Source organism: Curcuma longa, chromosome 16 (genome assembly GCF_044706935.1).
Source record: "Curcuma longa cultivar G26 ecotype Majalengka, Jawa Barat chromosome 16, ITB_CL_G26_1.1, whole genome shotgun sequence".
Classification (NCBI taxonomy): domain Eukaryota; kingdom Viridiplantae; phylum Streptophyta; class Magnoliopsida; order Zingiberales; family Zingiberaceae; genus Curcuma; species Curcuma longa.
Genome location: NC_133876.1, coordinates 9,938,815 through 9,956,155, shown reverse-complemented (window position 1 = coordinate 9,956,155; position 17,341 = coordinate 9,938,815). Strand labels below are relative to the sequence as shown.

Sequence of the window (17,341 nt, the reverse complement as noted above, 5' to 3'; positions counted from 1 at the left end):
GAAAATAACCAAAAGGCAGATTGTAGAGTTGCCATACCGATAACCAACCCATGCTCCACTTTGATCTCAGATATTTCACTAAAATATCAAATTAAGTTGGAACTAAGCAAAATGTCAAAGTAGATATTAAAATAAAAAGCACTTAGAGCTTCTATTAGTCTAAAGATTACTAAAGGAAAATAGACTTGTTCGATAAGTAGATGCCACACTGGCAAAATCATAAATTTAAATTAGCACCACGAACTCCAGCAAAACAAGCAGCATTGAAAAGCTTAGTCGACTTCCTCCATCTTGCTCTCCTCTGCATCCCCTTCCTCAAGAGCAGGCATGTCGGTGTCTTCCACCTTCTCATCCTCATCAATGCTGAGGCCTAACTTGAGCATGCGATGGATCCTGTTGCCGAAAGTGTTGGGATCATCGAGACTGAAACCGGAAGTTAAGAGGGCAGTTTCATAGAGCAACAATGTCAGGTCCTTGACAGACTTATCGTTCTTGTCAGCATCTGCCCGCTTCCTCAGCTCTTCCATGATCGGATTCTCTGGGTTTATCTCCATGGTTTTCTTGCTCGACATGTAACCAGACATGGAGGAGTCCCTCAGAGCTTGAGCCTTCATGATCCTTTCCATGTTAGCAGTCCATCCATACTCACCAGTGACCAGACAACAGGGAGAGTCAACAACGCGATCAGAGACAACAACCTTTTCGACCTTGTCGCCAAGCACTTCCTTGATGACCTTGCAGAGCCCTTCAAACTTCTCCTTTAGAGTTTCCTTTGCCTTTTTCTCATCCTCACTCTCGTCCAGCTTCAGTCCCTCCTTTGTAGCAGATACAAGCTTCTTGCCCTCAAAGTCCTTCAGCTGGCCAACAGCATATTCATCAATCGCATCAACCATGAAGAGAACCTCATACCCCTTCTTCTTCAACTTTTCAAGGAAGGGAGAGTTCTCTACAGCCTTTTTGCTCTCACCGGTGATATAGTAAATGTCATTCTGGCCCTCCTTCATTCTTGTAACATAGTCCTTGAGGCTTGTCATCTCATCGCCGCTCTTGGTGGAGTGGAACCTCAACAACTCAGCAATCTTAGACCTATTTTGGGAATCTTCATGGATTCCGAGCTTGAGATTTTTCGAGAATGACTCATAGAACTTGTTGTAATCCTCCTTGTTCTCAGCAATCTCAAAGAAGAGCTCAATGCATTTCTTCACCAGATTCTTGCGGATAACCTTGAGGATCTTGTTCTGCTGAAGCGTCTCTCTTGATATATTGAGTGGAAGGTCCTCAGAGTCCACAATTCCCTTTATAAAGCTCAAGTACTCAGGAATCAATTCCTCACAGTTGTCCATGATGAAAACACGACGAACATAGAGCTTGATGTTGTTGAGCTTCTTCCTAGTGTCAAAGAGATCAAAAGGAGCTCTTTTTGGCACAAACAAAACTGCCTTGAACTCGAGTTGGCCTTCAACCGAGAAGTGTTTCACAGCCAAATGCTCTTCCCAGTCATTTGTGAGGCTCTTGTAGAAAGCAGAATACTCTTCCTTAGTGATTTCTTCAGGCTTCCTCATCCAGATGGGTTTCTGTTTGTTGACCAATGACCATTCATGGGAAACCTCCTTGATCTTCTTCTTTTTCTTCTCTTTCTCATCCTTTTCCTCATCAACATCTTCCACCTTGCCCTCTTCGGTGTCTTTCTTTTCTTCTTCATCCTCATCATCTGAGATTTCTTTCTCAGTGGTTTTCTCAGTCCACAGGGAGATGGGATAGCTGATGAATTCAGAGTGCTTCTTCACCAAGTCTTTGAGGCGGCGTTCCTCAAGATATTCCAACTGCAATAAAACATCCAGAGTCATTCATCTTATCAGCTAGTATCACCAACAATCTTAATTATCAAACATGGTTGTTCAAACAACAAAAGTACAATGGATAACCAAATGGCAATTACTACAGTTGATTCTAGGTAACCACTATGACTCTATCTCGAAACATACAGCTTAAAAAGTGGAGGATAAGCAAATAATCTGTGAAAAATCACACCTCATTTATACAATGGGATATCTACAACTACAAATAGCAGCCTAGTGAAGCAAGGAGAATTATGATTCACAACATCAGTGGCATCAATATAGTTTTGCCAAAAGATTAATGTGTCAAACACTTGTATGTTTAATATCACATGAGAATGCAAGGAGATTAGCAGAGAGAAATATACTGTACATTTTGTTTAGAGTATAAACACCATTTCTCCATCAAGTTTCATATCATAATTAATTCCACTCTACTTGCATACATATTCAAATAACGTATTTGTTGACAGCTAGTTCCAACGTTGATGGAGTTAAATTTAGAAATTGTTTCATAACAAATTCAGATTCGTGCATTTTACAAACAAACTAAAACTTAAATTACATATAATCAAAAATAGGATTTGGATGAAAAATGATTAAATATACTTAAGAATTCTCATAAATTTATGAGAAAAGTAACTGTGGTAGTATAATACCAGCATATAGATACTTTACAACTCCCCACATATTAAATACAAAATGAGAAATTTTCAAGAAATATAGAATTATGCAATTGGAATATTTTGCAGCAATAATTGATTTTAAACAAGTTCAAAACTATGGAAAAGTAATAATAAACTTTTCTTCTCCAGGCAAGCGGAATAAAGCAATCCTGTAAACGACAAGCTACATAATGGTTTGAGTAAAGTTTGGTGTTACCTGATCCTCCTTGAGGAAGAGAGTGATTTTTGTTCCCCTTCCAAGGTTCTCCCCTGAGGTATCCCGGGTAACCGTAAACGAACCCCCAGCCTGCGACTCCCAAACGTACTGCTCGTCATCGTTGTGCTTGGTGGTCACCACGACCCTTTCAGCCACCAGATACGCAGAATAAAACCCAACTCCAAATTGACCGATCATGCTAACATCAGCTCCAGCAGCAAGGGCCTCCATGAACTCCTTGGTACCGGACCGGGCAATTGTACCGAGATTGTTGACAAGATCGGACTTTGACATACCGATACCGCTGTCAATAATGGACAAGGTATTCGTGGCCTTATCGGGAACAATATGGATGAATAGCTCCGGCTGAGCGTCGAGCTTGCTCTTGTCCGTGAGACTCTCGAACCGGATCTTGTCCAAGGCCTTCATTACAGCCATGACAGAAACAAAGAAGAATTTTTACATCAAAAAACAAAACAAAAACGTTGTGCTCATGATCGAGATTAGGGAGGACGAGAACTCACATCGGAGGAGTTACTGATGAGCTCGCGAAGGAAGATCTCCTTGTTGGAGTAGAAAGTGTTGATGATGAGGCTGAGGAGCTGGTTGATCTCGGCCTGAAACGCAAACGTCTCTGTCTCGGCAGCCATGGCAGGATCTGCAGGTATAACACTAAGCGATCGGCGCCGGAGATGTGGGCGAGAATGAGGATTAGGGTTGAAGGAAGAAGTGGAATATATAGTGAAGCAGAAGGGAAGCGTGGTTCTAGATTCTTCTGTAGATCATAGATCTATGAGACCGGGTCAAACGACAAAACCCAGGATCCGAATCCGATAAGAGTTCTAGATGCTTCTGTGTTTAAAAGAGCCTACGCTAATTAAAATACTTTTCCATACATTTATTTGCTTCTATATTCACTGGAAATTAGTTGGAACGAAAACTTGCTATAAATAAGATTAAAAATAAAAATAAAAAATACTTTAGAATATTATCTAAATAACATATCAAATCAATTTATTTCCTCTCCCCTTTGTTAAATAAATCTTCGAATATTTATTGTGTATGGTCTTTTAACGTTAATTAAAAAAATTTTATGATGTGTTTTTAATGGAGATTTTGTGTTTTTAAAAATCTCAATACATATACATAAAGTAATGTGTATGGTCTTTTAACGTTAATTAAAAAAATTTTATGATGTGTTTTTAATGGAGATTTTGTGTTTTTAAAAATCTCAGTGCTTCAATTTTCAATATAAAAATTTTAATTTAGCCAAGAAAAGCTATCCGCCGTTGATGCCTTTTGTGATCAATAAACACGCCAATTAAAGCATCTGCGGTCATCATCAGTCGAGAATTAAACCAGGCTTGTGCTACCATATAGGCTTCGGGCTTCGGCGGCGGCGACGACGAGAGCCTCCTCCTCCTCCTCCTCCGGCCATGACATCCGTGCGCTCCGCCTTGTCCACCACCCTCCCTCCGATCCGCGCGGCGGTGTCCCGTATGAAGAAGGAGACGGTGCGTCGGGAGCTGGAGAACTGCCAACTTCTCGCCGGGATCTGGTGCCACGGCCTCACGGTGCGCCAGCTGCAGGCGCTCCGTGGATCCCTTCCTTCCACTTCCAAGCTAATCGTTGCCAAGAATACGCTTGTGGAGAAGGCCATCGCCGGCACCCGGTGGGAGCCCCTTCAGCCCTGCGCCAAGGGGATGAACGCCTGGCTCTTCGTGCACTCCGACGAGATCCCGCCCGCCATCAAGCCCTGCCGTGACTTCCAGCGGGAATTCAAGCTCGCCCTCAATGACTTCACTGGCGCCGTCTTTGAGGGCCGTCTCTATGGACCCGACGACTTCCAAGCCCTTGAGACCATGCCCACGCGGATGGAATCGTACGCTTACCTCCTCGGTTGCTTGCAGACTCCCGCTGTCTCCTTATTGAGTGTATTTCAGTCGCTGGAGAAGGATGCTAACCAAGCTGCAGAAGGAACCACTGCAGCAGCCGCTTCTGAGAAATAAAGCTAGGTAATTGTAGTGTGCAATCCCTCATCTGATCCTCTTTCTACAATCATGCTTTAGTTAGGTTCTGTTGATTGTTTAGTGAGCGTCTAATCCTTTTCTAGAGGAGTATTTAGCTCTATAAGAGTAACAGAACTTGCATAATTTACAATTAGGATCTCTGTCATGGACTAGCAGCCTAATGTCTTTCTACAAATGAAGAGGAAGAAGAAAATTTGGTTTGCCACTCAATTAGCTTACAATCAGTGAATTAACCAATCATGTGAAAATAAAGATGATACTTCTCCAACTAATAATCTCAAATGAAACAGCTCTACTATAGGTAATTAATGAATCTAATATGAGTCATGAAATTGAATGTTGACTATACATTTCAAATTCGATTATAATAGAGAGTGAGTTGGTAAAGGAAATATAGTGTGCTTAGAAAAAATCTCCGAACAAATGGAATTTTGATAGTAGCTACCTAATGTCTTTCTACAAGTGGAGGGTAATAAATTGATTTGGTTTGATACTTGATTGGTGCTTCTATCTGATCACTTTAATGTCAGTGAAATAGGCAGTTGATGTGAAAATAAAAGGCATAATTAACTTGTTATCACAAAATGAAACATGTTCTACTATACATAATTGTCAGTCAAACATGAGTCAGAACATTTGGTGGTGGTATAGACTTCAATCTAGATTGTAATGGAGAACTTGGGAATTTAATATAGTGGATTATGTATATACAAAAACGCTGAAGAAATGGAATTTTGATACTATTAGAGCCTAATGTCTTTCTTCAAGTGGAGGGTAATAAGTTGATATGGTTTGCTACTCGATTGGTGCTTATATTTGGTCAATTTACAGTCAGTGAATTAGCCAATGGATGTGAAAAATAAGGAGGGCAATTTCAGCTCTGCAACTTATTATCACAAAATGGAACAAGCTCTACTATAGGTAAATTATGAATCGAATATGAGTTAGAACATTAGGATCTGGCTAGAGTTTAGACTGAATTGCAACAGAAAGTGAGTTGGTAATGGAAATACATTATGTATGTTCTTTCATGTTTGGATAGTGGATTATGCTGAGACAAAAATGCCAAATAAATGGAATCTCAATGTTTTATTTCAACTCTACTTAAATGCAACAAGCTTTGCTCTAGTTAAATTGTCAATTTAATGAGTCCAAGTACTGGGTGCTGGCTATATGTTTATACTAAATTGTAAAGCAATTGAATTTGTGCTTTCTTGTTTATATAGTTGATTTTGCATAAAGAAAACTGTTTAACAAATGGAATTTAGCCGTAAGGTAAGAGTAGAGATTAGCACTTTCGTTGGTCTCTATTCTACTCGTCTTTCTTGTTGGACAAACATACTCTTTAGACAGCCATTTTTAGTCATAAGATACATTGATTGACATAATTGTGATTCAAGTAATTAGTTTATTAGAACATTGGCTGATGAGCTTAGCTAAAGCGATCTCTCATTCAAGATTGAGAGTGAAATAGGTTGGAGTAAAATCATTGTATGATTCTCAGATAACTCTTGAAGATGTTTATCTAATAAATAATCAATTTTGAATTGATGAGAGTAAGATTTACCATCAATAGCAGAAATTGTACCTCTCTCTCTTTGCGATGTATTCTATATATATATATATATAAACTTCTTTCTTTGCGATGTCTTCTTGCTTTGCTGTGGTAAACTATGCCTTCTGTTAAATGATGCACATGCATATGGTCTTCTAACCCAACCATTTTGGCATGCCATTGGAATCGCAGTTAGAAAGGAGTGACTAAGTGACCAACATCAAACTGTGAATTTCGAATGTGCCAAAAGCTTGCCAATTTTAAGTTATATAAGAGGAGATTTAGTGATCACGTCTTGGATGTTTTTGGTTCTCTTCTTATGCATGTCTTGGCTCTGCATTTTTGATGATTCCATCATTTTTTACACTAAAATTTAGTTTTATCCTATGCAGATCTGATTTATTTTGTCCTCAACTGAGAATGAATCAAGTTCCTTAGGTGAGCAGATCCCAGCCAAGGATTTGCGTGCTATGCTAGTCTTCATAAACTTGATCCTGGATTTTAGAAGTCTGGGTTGTATCAAGTAGCAAACATTTTTTCTGCTTTTATGTTTCAAGATCTTTAGCTTATCCTCATAATTGTAATAAGCATTTTATGTTTTATATATACATCAAAACATCAGGAAGGTAATCTAAATCTTGTTTGGATTGGGATTAAATCAGGAAGTTAAAATAATTAATTAATTTAATAAATAATATTTTGATATAAGAATATTTTCTGGATAGTAATTTTGATAAGTTAAATTAATTTTGCTTTATATTTATTAGGATAATAATACTGTAAGGTAATGAAAATATTTTTAGAATAAAAAATAGGATGAAATATTATTTTAAAAAAATACTCGAAAAAGATTATCAGAGATGCCTTTATAATTTTTGCCCCTCCCCTCATTTTATATATATTACACGAGTGGTGAAGGGTAGTTACGGATAAAGATACCTAAATAACTTTTTAATATTCAAAACAAAAATAAAAAAAATTAATACCCTGAAAGAAAAAGCCAAAGATAGCTTATTACCGTAGTCTCTTATGCCTATATATATATATACGACCGAAGCGGCTCCGTTTCCTCTGGTATCTTCCATTCTCTCTCTAACTTTTATCGCGCCGTCGATCTCCGCCATCCGCCGATCGTCTCCGTCTCCTCGTCCGGAGACTCCGTAGACCGCGCTCCTCCTCCGGATATTCGCGTCCTCGAACTTTGCTGCCGGATCCTGCCGATTCTAGCCCCATTCCACCAAATTTCCCTCCGGTCCGTCCGATATGAGGAGGTACTTAGGGTCGTTCTCCGTGTCTCGCTTTAGAATTACTCTAAGGGATCTATGATTGATCTGTTTCCTCGAACTGATTTTGACTATCGTGCTTCGGTCTGGCGTTTTGCTACCTCAGGACTATTTGCTGCTGCTGTTGTTGTTGTGTTTCCGTTTAGTGTTTTGCTTCTAGTATAATCATCCTTGAATTCTGTGGATGGAATTGCATAGGGAATAATTCACCTGAATTTCATATATTTAGATTGCCCCAATTCTCCAATTTGTTTTTGGGCTTTTCACTACCATTTAACACAAAAGTTTCCTTTTTGAACCGTTTGTTGGATTGGGTAGCTATTTTGTGATTAATAACTCTGAGAAAGAAATTTGATACCGCAGAATAAATACCGTAATATAGCATGGAATTCACATTTTAAGTACACAAGATACTAAATTTATATATAAAATAATAAACGATTGCAGCTTAAGGATTTGAATTAGTAATAACGAGATACAAAACCGTTCATCTTGGTTTCAAGCTTGGATATAAAAGGTTGAGGGTTGCATAGATCCTAACAGCCAATGTGAAACAATATCAAAAATTTTATGAGCACTAACTTTAGTACTGTAAACCCTCTCTAAGGGCGAGATGTCAATTAGCTATAGCCTTATGCACTTCAATAAATGAGATTGGTTTATGTAGCCAACCCTAAATATTTTAGATTCACAGCTTGTTCTCTGCATTAGTACATTGTAAATTATTGTAATTATTAGAATTTCTAAAAAGAAATGTTGAATTAATCACAGTGATAGGTAAAATAAAAGTTTCATGCAAGGAATTCATATGAAATCATAATCCATTCAGAGCAATGCAAATCCATATATTTTGTGCTTTTGTAGTTACGTCTCTTTGTTTCTTTTTTTATTTTGATTTTTTTGTAATTTTAAATCTTTTCCAACCAATCTAATGCACCCAATAGTAAGCTTTTTTGAACAATTGAACCTATTACTCATACTAATTTTACCCTCCTTGCAAACAACCATTTGACCATCTATAGGAATTTTTATTTTTTTATCCATAATAAAACTCTCATACTGTCTCCATTGTTGGAAGACTAAACGTCCAAGCAAAAAACAAAGAAACCATAAACAATTGCTAGCTGAGCAATAATGGAGTACAAGAAAATGGAATGAAATGTTTGTTGGGAAAATCCACTGGACCTTACCTTTTTTTGATAAGGTATGTGGAAAAGTAAAAATTGTTTTTGAGAAGTGATTAATTAAATCTAAATAGTTTGACTAGCCAACTAAACAAAATGAAAAATCAAATTAAATGAAGATAGGAAGCTTGGCCATGATGCCTTTATATGAAAAGGGGAAAAAGATGGCTTTGATCTGGCAAGAGTTTTTTTATTGGTTATCGTGGACCTCATCGACTCCAATCTCGGTGCAGCAAGCTTGTTTCTTCCCAGGCATCATCAGATGTACACTCCGCCCTTGTTTATTGTACTAGGTCTTGACATAACATTTCTATTTTCTATCACAATGCAGTGTTGCGATTCTACCATACCTGATCTTCCAGTTCTATTTTTTAACAGTAGATTCTTTTTTTAATAATAGTTTGGCTTTAATTTCCAATGGATTGAGTTGTATCTAATAGGTTAGATTTAATTTTAATAGATGAATTTAATTTTAGATGAATTTAATCAGTGGAAGAAGACCAGAAGAGAGGAAAGAGAAGGGAGTAGGGGAAAAGAGATAAGATTAAGAGAGTAAATAAATGAGTTCATACCATATAATCCTTTGTATGTTGTGCGATACTACTTATATAGGCATTAGGAAAGAACTAAAAACTATCATTAATCCTACTAAAACTTAAACACAACTCATCAAAACAACAATAACAACAACAACCAAGCCTTATCCGACTAGGTGGGGTCGGCTATCTGGATCTTTCTACATCATTAGGCTCTATCCCCTACTATGTCATCATCTATATTTAAATAAATTTTATCTTGTTTTATTATTGCTAATCAAGTCTTTTTTAGTTTTCCTCTTCCTCGTTTGATGTACATATTTGTCATAGTTCCACATCGCCTAACTGGAGCATTTATTGGTCGTTTAAGTACATATTCGTACCGTCTTAAACGTGTCTCTCAAAATTTTTCCACAATAAATATAACTTCGACTTTTTCTCTAATGTTCTCATTTCTTATTTTGTCCATTTTTGTGTGTTACACTTTCATCTTAACATCCTCATCTCTGCAACTCTCATCTTCTGCTCATGTGCTCGAGTCATAGTCCAACATTCAACGCCATATGACATAGCAGGTCTAATGGTCATTTTGTAGAAGTTCCCTTTAAGTTTTAGAGATACTTTACCATCACACAAAACACTCGACGCTCTTCATTATTTTAACCATCCTGTTTGTATTCTATATAAGGCATCTTTTTCAATCCCTTTATCATTTTGCAAAAATGATCTTAAATACTTAAAGCTCTCAGTTCCAGATAATTCGTCATCTTCTATCTTAACAATTATCTCATTACATTTAATATTGTTAAACTTAAATTTCATATATTATGTCTTTACTCTACTAAGTTTAAAACCTTTCACTTTTAGCGTTTCCCGTCAAAATTCTAGTTTAGCATTTACTCATTCATGTGTCTCATCTGCCAAAACAATATTATCTGCAAACAACATGCACCACGGTACTGTGTCTTGAATGTGTCCAATGAGTTTGTTCATGATTAGTGTCAAAAGATAGAGACTTATAAATGATCCTTGATGTTACCCTATCTTTATTGGAAATGCTTCAGTTAATCCGTCTGAAATCTTTACTCTGGTCGTTACATTCTCATACATATCCTTAATTAGTTCAATATATGTTACGCTAATATCTCTCTTTTCTAGGATTCTCCATATAATTTCTCTTGAGACTCTATTATAAACTTTTTTCAAGTCAATGAATACTATGTGTAGATCTTGCTTTTGCTTCCAATACTTTTCAATTAGTTGTCTGAGAAGATGTATAAGTTCTATTGTCGATCTTCTGGGCATAAACCTAAATTGATTTTCAGTCACTGTGGTCTCCTTCCGTAATCATTTTTCTGTTACTCTTTTTCAAAGTTTCATGATATGACTCATTAATTTAATACCCCTATAGTTTGCACAATTTTGTATGTTTCTCTTATTCTTATATAAGGGTACTAGAGTACTTACCCTCCATTGATTAGCCTTTTTTTCATTTTCAATATCATATTAAATAATTTTGTAAGCATACAATATCTTGTTTCCCTGGACATTTTCATACTTCTATCAGAATATCATCTGATCTAACCGTTTTTCCATTTTGCATCCCAATTAAAGTTTGTTCTACTTCTAAAGTTTGAAATCTACAATAAAAATTTAAATTTCTATACTCATTTGACCTACTTAAATTACCTAAGTTAAGTTGGTTACCTAAATCTTCATTAAAAAGTTGATGAAAATACCTCTTCCACTGCTCTTTTATTTCTCCATCATTTATTAGTATCCTATTATATTTATCTTTAATACATCTTATTTGGATAAGATATTTTATCTTCTTCTCTCTCACTTTATCTATTCTATAAATATTTCTTTCCCCTTCTTTTATATCTAATTTTCGATATCACTGTTCAAAAGTTTCATTTGTCGCTTCATCCATTACTTTCTTAGCCTTTTTCTTGACTCTTGTATATTTTTTTGAAGTTTTTTTTGTTTTTACAAATATATAATTCCTTATAGATTGTTCATGTTTCCTTCACTTTCTCTTATACTTTCTCATTCCACCATCAAGATTTCTTACTTAGTGGTGCATGCCCCTTTAACTCACCAAATACACTCTTGATTATTATTTTCAACTTTGGTACTATCTTATCCCATGTCTTATTAGAGTCACCGTATATTACACCTAATATTTATACTTATATTTTCTCCTTAAATATGTTTTGTTTCTCATATTTTAACTTCCACCAGTTAATTTTAAGAGTCATGCATATTTTCCTTCTATTGATAATATGCTTAAGGTGTATATCCAACACTACTAACCTATGTTGGATAGTTAAGCTTTCTTCAGGAATGACCTTGCAATCTTTACAAATCTTTCTACCCATCTTCCTAATTATAAGAAAGTCAATTTGCGATTTATTATTCCCATTTTTTAATATGATCAAATATTTTTTCTTTTCGTAAAAAATATATTAGTTAGTATAAGGTCTATCGCAAAATATAATATAGTTTTCGCTTCTTCATTTCTTATTCCAAACCCATAACCCCCATGCACCCTCCCATATTCCTCATTTTTCACTCAAACATGCTCATTTAGATTGTCTCCTATTAAAATCATTTCATTTAGTGGAATGTTTTGTAATACTTTATCTAAATCGTCCCAAAACCTTGATTTGGTATTTTCACTTAATCCTGTTTGAGACACATATATATTAATTACGTTCATAGTTTCTTTCTTCACTATTATCTTGAGCGATATAATTCTATCTCTCTTTCTAACTACTCCTACAACTTCATCCTTTAATAAACTATCTACAATAATATTCACTCCATTTCTTATTTTACTCTTTCCTGTATACCATAACTTAAAATCCGAGTTATTTATCATCTTTGTCTTTTCACATATCCATTTTGTCTCTTGTAAACACAAAATACTAATTCTTCTTCTAGTCATCGTATCTATTACCTCCATTGTTTTACCAGTGAGGGTTCCTATGTTTCATGTTTCAAATTTTAGAATATTAATTTTCCTATAATATTTGTTCTTATCCAACCTATGGTGAGAATTTTTGTCTATTTAACACTACATCCAAGTTCTCATGAAAATGTAATAGTCCTTGTCGATACGTTACAGTTAGATCCTGCAACGCAAACTCTTACATATTTATTACCACACTTAAGTTTTGGAGATGTAACGGTTCTTGCCGAGACGTTACAGTCGGATCCTGTAACATGTTCCTTCCGAGCAACAATCTAGCATTAGTACAATAGTTAATGGATCTATTCATTGAACCTTCACCTTAGTTTGACGCTGACTGGCAACCTAACGCAACCCTCCTCTTTTATCCGGATTTGCAACCAGCCATGACGGGTTATTCTTCATGGGCCGAGTTCATCTCATTAAAACAATTGCTCAAATAATTAAAATCAATTAAACTGCTTCTGCATCAATTCTTTGTGGCTTAGTTTTACTTAATATCTCAATGTTATTGCTGAGTATGTAGATTTTTTTTATCCCTTGTAAATTTCATTAGTCTGTTTTGTATGTTTCATGAAAAGATGAATTTTGTATATTTGTCGTATAATTTCCTCTGTTTTATAATATGTTTATAAGTTAATTAGATGCTTTTTTTTCTTTGATTAATCTAGGACTTTGTGCAAGTTTTTTATGCATGGAGCTTGCTTAAAGGGGGATCACTGTGAGTTTTCCCATGATTGGCGAGATCAAGCCAACAATGTAACCTTTACTTAATATCTCATCTTGTTGTCCAGATTGAAAATTGTTTCTTCTTTAGTTATACTGAATTGCTTTAGTTTCTAATGTGTGTTTGTTACAGATATGCACCTTTTACCAGAAAGGTGTCTGCTCTTATGGTAGCCGTTGCAGATATGACCATGTAAAAGTTTCTCGTACCCATTCTTCAGGCCCATCATTCTCCTTATCACCAAACCCTCATCCTCACTCATCGTCAGGTTCTTATCAAGTCACTCACACTTCTGTAGTTCCGTCAATAAGAGAACATGATTTGGAACCAAGCAAATCCATAGATGTATCAACAATGAATTGGACCCACAAATTTCCTTCTACATCTGTATGCACAAGTAATTTTGAAGCTGCTACTTCATTGAATGATGAGCTTGGAGACCAACCTACCTATTTAACAGATTCTGACCGCCCCATCTGCTCATTTGCTGCCGCTGGTAGATGTCCTTATGGACAAAGTTGCCCTCGCCTCCATGGTGATTTATGTACCATTTGTGGAAAACATTGCTTGCATCCATTCCGTCCTGATGAAAGAGAGGAACATATAAAGATGTGTCAAAAGAATAACAAGCACCTTGAAGCCCTGAAATACAGTCAAGAAATAGAGTGCAGCGTTTGTCTTGACCGAATACACTCTAAACCCAATCCAGCCGAGAGGAAATTTGGGTTGCTTTCAGAGTGTGACCATCCATTTTGTATCTCATGTATACGCAACTGGCGTGGCAATTCTCCAGCATCTGGCATGGATATCAACTCCGCATTAAGGGCCTGCCCTATATGCCGAAAGCTATCATACTTTGTCATCCCTAGTGTCATCTGGTATTCTACAAAGGAGGAAAAGCAGGAGATCGTTGACAGCTACAAAACCAAACTCAAGTATCATATTTTTTTTTCAATTATCTTAGCTAATTTGTCAAGTATGCCATATATAATTACCTGTTGCTTTAAGTAGATAGGGCAAGATATATAATCTAATTATTTATGTTGGATGCAAAAATAGTCGAATTCTTCTTTTTTGCTGCTTATACTGCTCTTTCCATGTTCAGTATCCTCAATGAAAAGTGTTTATTTCAGGCTAGTAGATTGATCTAGTTTAATTGAGTTATTCTAATTCTGACAATTTTGATCTGAAACCTAATAATGAAACCTTGCAGTCCAATTATCAAATTATCAATCGGCTTTGATTGAATGCTGAAGAAAAATCTCTCTTTTATTATTGAGCTACGATTTCAATAAATAAGCTACTCTTATGACTTGTGATTATGCTACATGCAGCAACTGCATCATTTGCAGTTTTCTTGAACCACATCTTAGTGTCATTAAGATGATATCAAGAGAATGTATATTTATGCTAGATCACTGACTTGTCTAATTTGTCAGATCAATTGATTGCAAATACTTTGACTTTGGAAATGGTGCATGCCCCTTTGGAACTAGCTGCTTCTACAAGGTTATATGCCACTCCTTAAAGATTCTTTGCGCTGCCATACCATTTCATGCTTAGATATGGGACCTTTAGTTATACTTCTTTCTCAGCCTTTGATTGCAGATATCATTTTACAATTAGACAAGCATATGTGTGTATAAGAGCATCTCCATTCTTCATATTGCTTGACTTATCATGGTTATATATGGATTTTGTAGTTTTTCTTTTTTTGCAGTTGTTAATAGTTCATTTTTCCAATCAGACAAACATGTATTTATGCTTACATCTCCTCATACAGAATCGCCCCAATCATGCTTACTACAAATATTGTGAAGAACAGTGCTAAGAATACAGCTTATGAAATTATGTTTCTGGTTAAGTAAGTTGAATTCTAAAATAGCGATTGGGAATCAAAATACTACATGCTGGATATATTCTTTTGAATTCACATGAATTAACCTGATCAATGCACACATACTATTATGTCCTAAAGAACATGCTTGGAATCTCCATTTCTAAGAGTGTCAGAGATCTTCTTATGTCATGTCCGTGATGAAAAAAATATATGTTTGGTGTGGATTGCCATGGATATGTTCTCGTGGACTTTGTAGTTAGATTAGTTGAATCAATAATAGTTGATGTGAGGAATAAATGTGGCCATATAAAATGTTGCTTAACATGATCAAAGTGATCCAAGATGGTACTAGAAATTGCTAGTGCTCAATGGTTGGAATGGGATAAGGTCCATATGCCCAATCCCAAATGGTTGAAATTCTGGCAAATCATCTTTTCCATCAATAAGTGTGTTGTTATCACCATCAGCAATTATTTTATATTGTCATGAACATATTCTTTTAAGAAAAATTGATATCACCAATTTTCTTTATTTGTTCATTATCAATGACTATAAATATCTTTAATTGATCTGTCTTTTGAAAAATTTGAGTTTCTCATTTAACAAATGACATTAACCTTTGCAGCATGCGTATAGAGATGGTCGTTTGGAAGAAGTCGTGCTACGCCATCTAGATGCTGAAGATGGAAGTACGGTCATCGCCAAAGATATAAGGTTCTGCAATGATGTCTCATTGTTATTTTTTTTTTCAATTCTATATTGCTAACAAGTGTATTTATAGCTGACTCAATTGGACTACTATTTTATCAGGCTTTCCGACTTCTTCAGCGGACTGCGTCTGTAGGTTCATATCACTTGTGTATAATAAAACGTAAGCATGGAGACCATTCTATGTCTTCTCATTAGCTAGTGATTCCAGATAGAATCATAATCTAAAATTGATCCATCCATCCTTTTGATGAAATTGCAATGGATTACTCATCTTTCTCTAATGCTTTGTAACTTTCTTGGTGATGCAGTGAATGATAGCATTGTTGAAATAATATTTGCTTGTCCGTTTTTGCTGCGTTTGTTCTGGTAAATTCCGTTGGAATTAATTTTCCATCTAACTGCAGGAAACGTACTGTTTCAAGAATATTTGCTGTGCTGGCTCCTCTATATGCGATGAAATGAATTTATCATTCTACTGAGACAATGATATTGAGGTATTCTTCTCTCTGCACCAGTTTAGTTGTTTCTAGTTTTTCTTCTCCAATTTTATCTCTTGCTGTTTGTACAAAATGCCATTTAAATTGACAGTTGTTTCCATGATTTGCATTTTTTTTTTATATCCAGCCAAATGCCAAGTATTACAAAAGAACTATATGGTTTAGGATTATGTGTTTGCATATGTCAATTGGCATAATGGTAAAAATTTTGCCTGTGTCAACCTGTGTGGCTAAAAATTTTACACTATGAATCAAAGTGATCAAACAACACCTTTCCATGGCTGGTAAGATGCTAACAGTATAAATACAGGATGCGATATAAGTGTTCATTATGTCATCCTTCCATCATTTGTACGATCGGTATCAATCAACTTCTCCATCATTGTTCTTTAGCCATGGAGAACTTTGTGACAAATCTACCAGTTTCCATATGGTTATCGCTGAAGTAGTCGATAGTCCCATTATCGACATTCCTGTCCTTCTCAACAACTATACAGATTTCTTAATTTTGTTTTACTATCAACTTGCTAACCTTGCAATAGTAACTTTTTTTTTGCTATTTTCTCTTCAGTGATTAATTACATTCTTTTTTTTTCAAATTCCTCATTACTTTTCCATTTGCCTGTCTGTTTCACAGGGAATATTTTCATTGCAGAAATGTTTACCATTCTGGAGGAGGATAAGAAGGCATAATTATTTGTACAAGGAACGCCATTTTGCTTTAGCTTAACTGGTGTTTGACACCTAAAACTATGGCTGTTAATTACAAGATCATAAAATGAAAATCCAATACAACCACTACCCAAAAAAAAAAGAAGCAAATGTATCAATTCTCCATCAATCTGAATCAATCTTTGATGTTTGAATCATTCTCGTGGCAAAACTTTGTTTATGTTCGATGAAGATGAAGCATTGTTGGAGAGCAGCACAAGAGATGTTAAGAACGAGCAGGTCTTCAAAACAAATTTATTTTGTTGCAAAGTATAGTTGTGGTGATATTTCTCAACTTGGTGGTTAGGGGACTGAACTGATTCGATATTTTACAATATCTGGATGCATTTATCTGCTGAACTTTTTACCCTTCCAACTTTTCTGCAAGTTTGCTCAACTGCATTTTGAGTTAGAAATAGAATGGCGATGCTGATATTTTATTATGTAAATAGATAAATTCAATCCCTACTGCAATTTTGAGATTAGTTAAGAAATCGAATCAGTACGAAACTTTGATTTTCCATTTTGAATTATCACTTTTATTCTCAATGATAAAATTCTTCATCACAAGCA

At 35.6% G+C, this 17,341-nt stretch overlaps 3 protein-coding genes across 4 annotated transcripts; 2 read left to right on the top strand and 1 right to left on the bottom strand.

Moving 5' to 3' along the window:
• Positions 1-126: 126 nt before the first annotated feature.
• On the bottom strand, positions 127-3,419 carry LOC141847193 (heat shock protein 81-1-like). Its single transcript, XM_074735175.1, has 3 exons — positions 3,245-3,419; positions 2,721-3,143; positions 127-1,823 (listed from the first exon to the last, which is right to left on the bottom strand). Exons 1-3 carry the CDS (start codon positions 3,368-3,370, stop codon positions 273-275), a joined length of 2,100 nt encoding a protein of 699 aa, XP_074591276.1. The 5' UTR covers positions 3,371-3,419; the 3' UTR covers positions 127-272.
• Positions 3,420-4,077: 658 nt separating this feature from the next.
• On the top strand, positions 4,078-6,963 carry LOC141847885 (large ribosomal subunit protein uL10c-like). Its single transcript, XM_074735980.1, has 2 exons — positions 4,078-4,735; positions 6,698-6,963. Exon 1 carries the CDS (start codon positions 4,157-4,159, stop codon positions 4,727-4,729), a length of 573 nt encoding a protein of 190 aa, XP_074592081.1. The 5' UTR covers positions 4,078-4,156; the 3' UTR covers positions 4,730-4,735; positions 6,698-6,963.
• Positions 6,964-7,392: 429 nt separating this feature from the next.
• Positions 7,393-17,228, top strand: LOC141847495 (E3 ubiquitin-protein ligase makorin-like). Of its 2 annotated transcripts, none has more exons than XM_074735555.1 (8): positions 7,393-7,576; positions 12,954-13,041; positions 13,142-13,944; positions 14,449-14,518; positions 15,475-15,563; positions 15,660-15,720; positions 15,965-16,054; positions 16,713-17,228. In XM_074735555.1, exons 1-6 carry the CDS (start codon positions 7,569-7,571, stop codon positions 15,691-15,693), a joined length of 1,092 nt encoding a protein of 363 aa, XP_074591656.1. In that variant the 5' UTR covers positions 7,393-7,568; the 3' UTR covers positions 15,694-15,720; positions 15,965-16,054; positions 16,713-17,228. The 2 variants fall into 2 exon arrangements, with proteins under 2 accessions (XP_074591656.1, XP_074591655.1); XM_074735554.1 differs by having other exon boundaries at positions 16,695-17,228.
• The last annotated feature ends 113 nt before the right edge of the window (positions 17,229-17,341 follow it).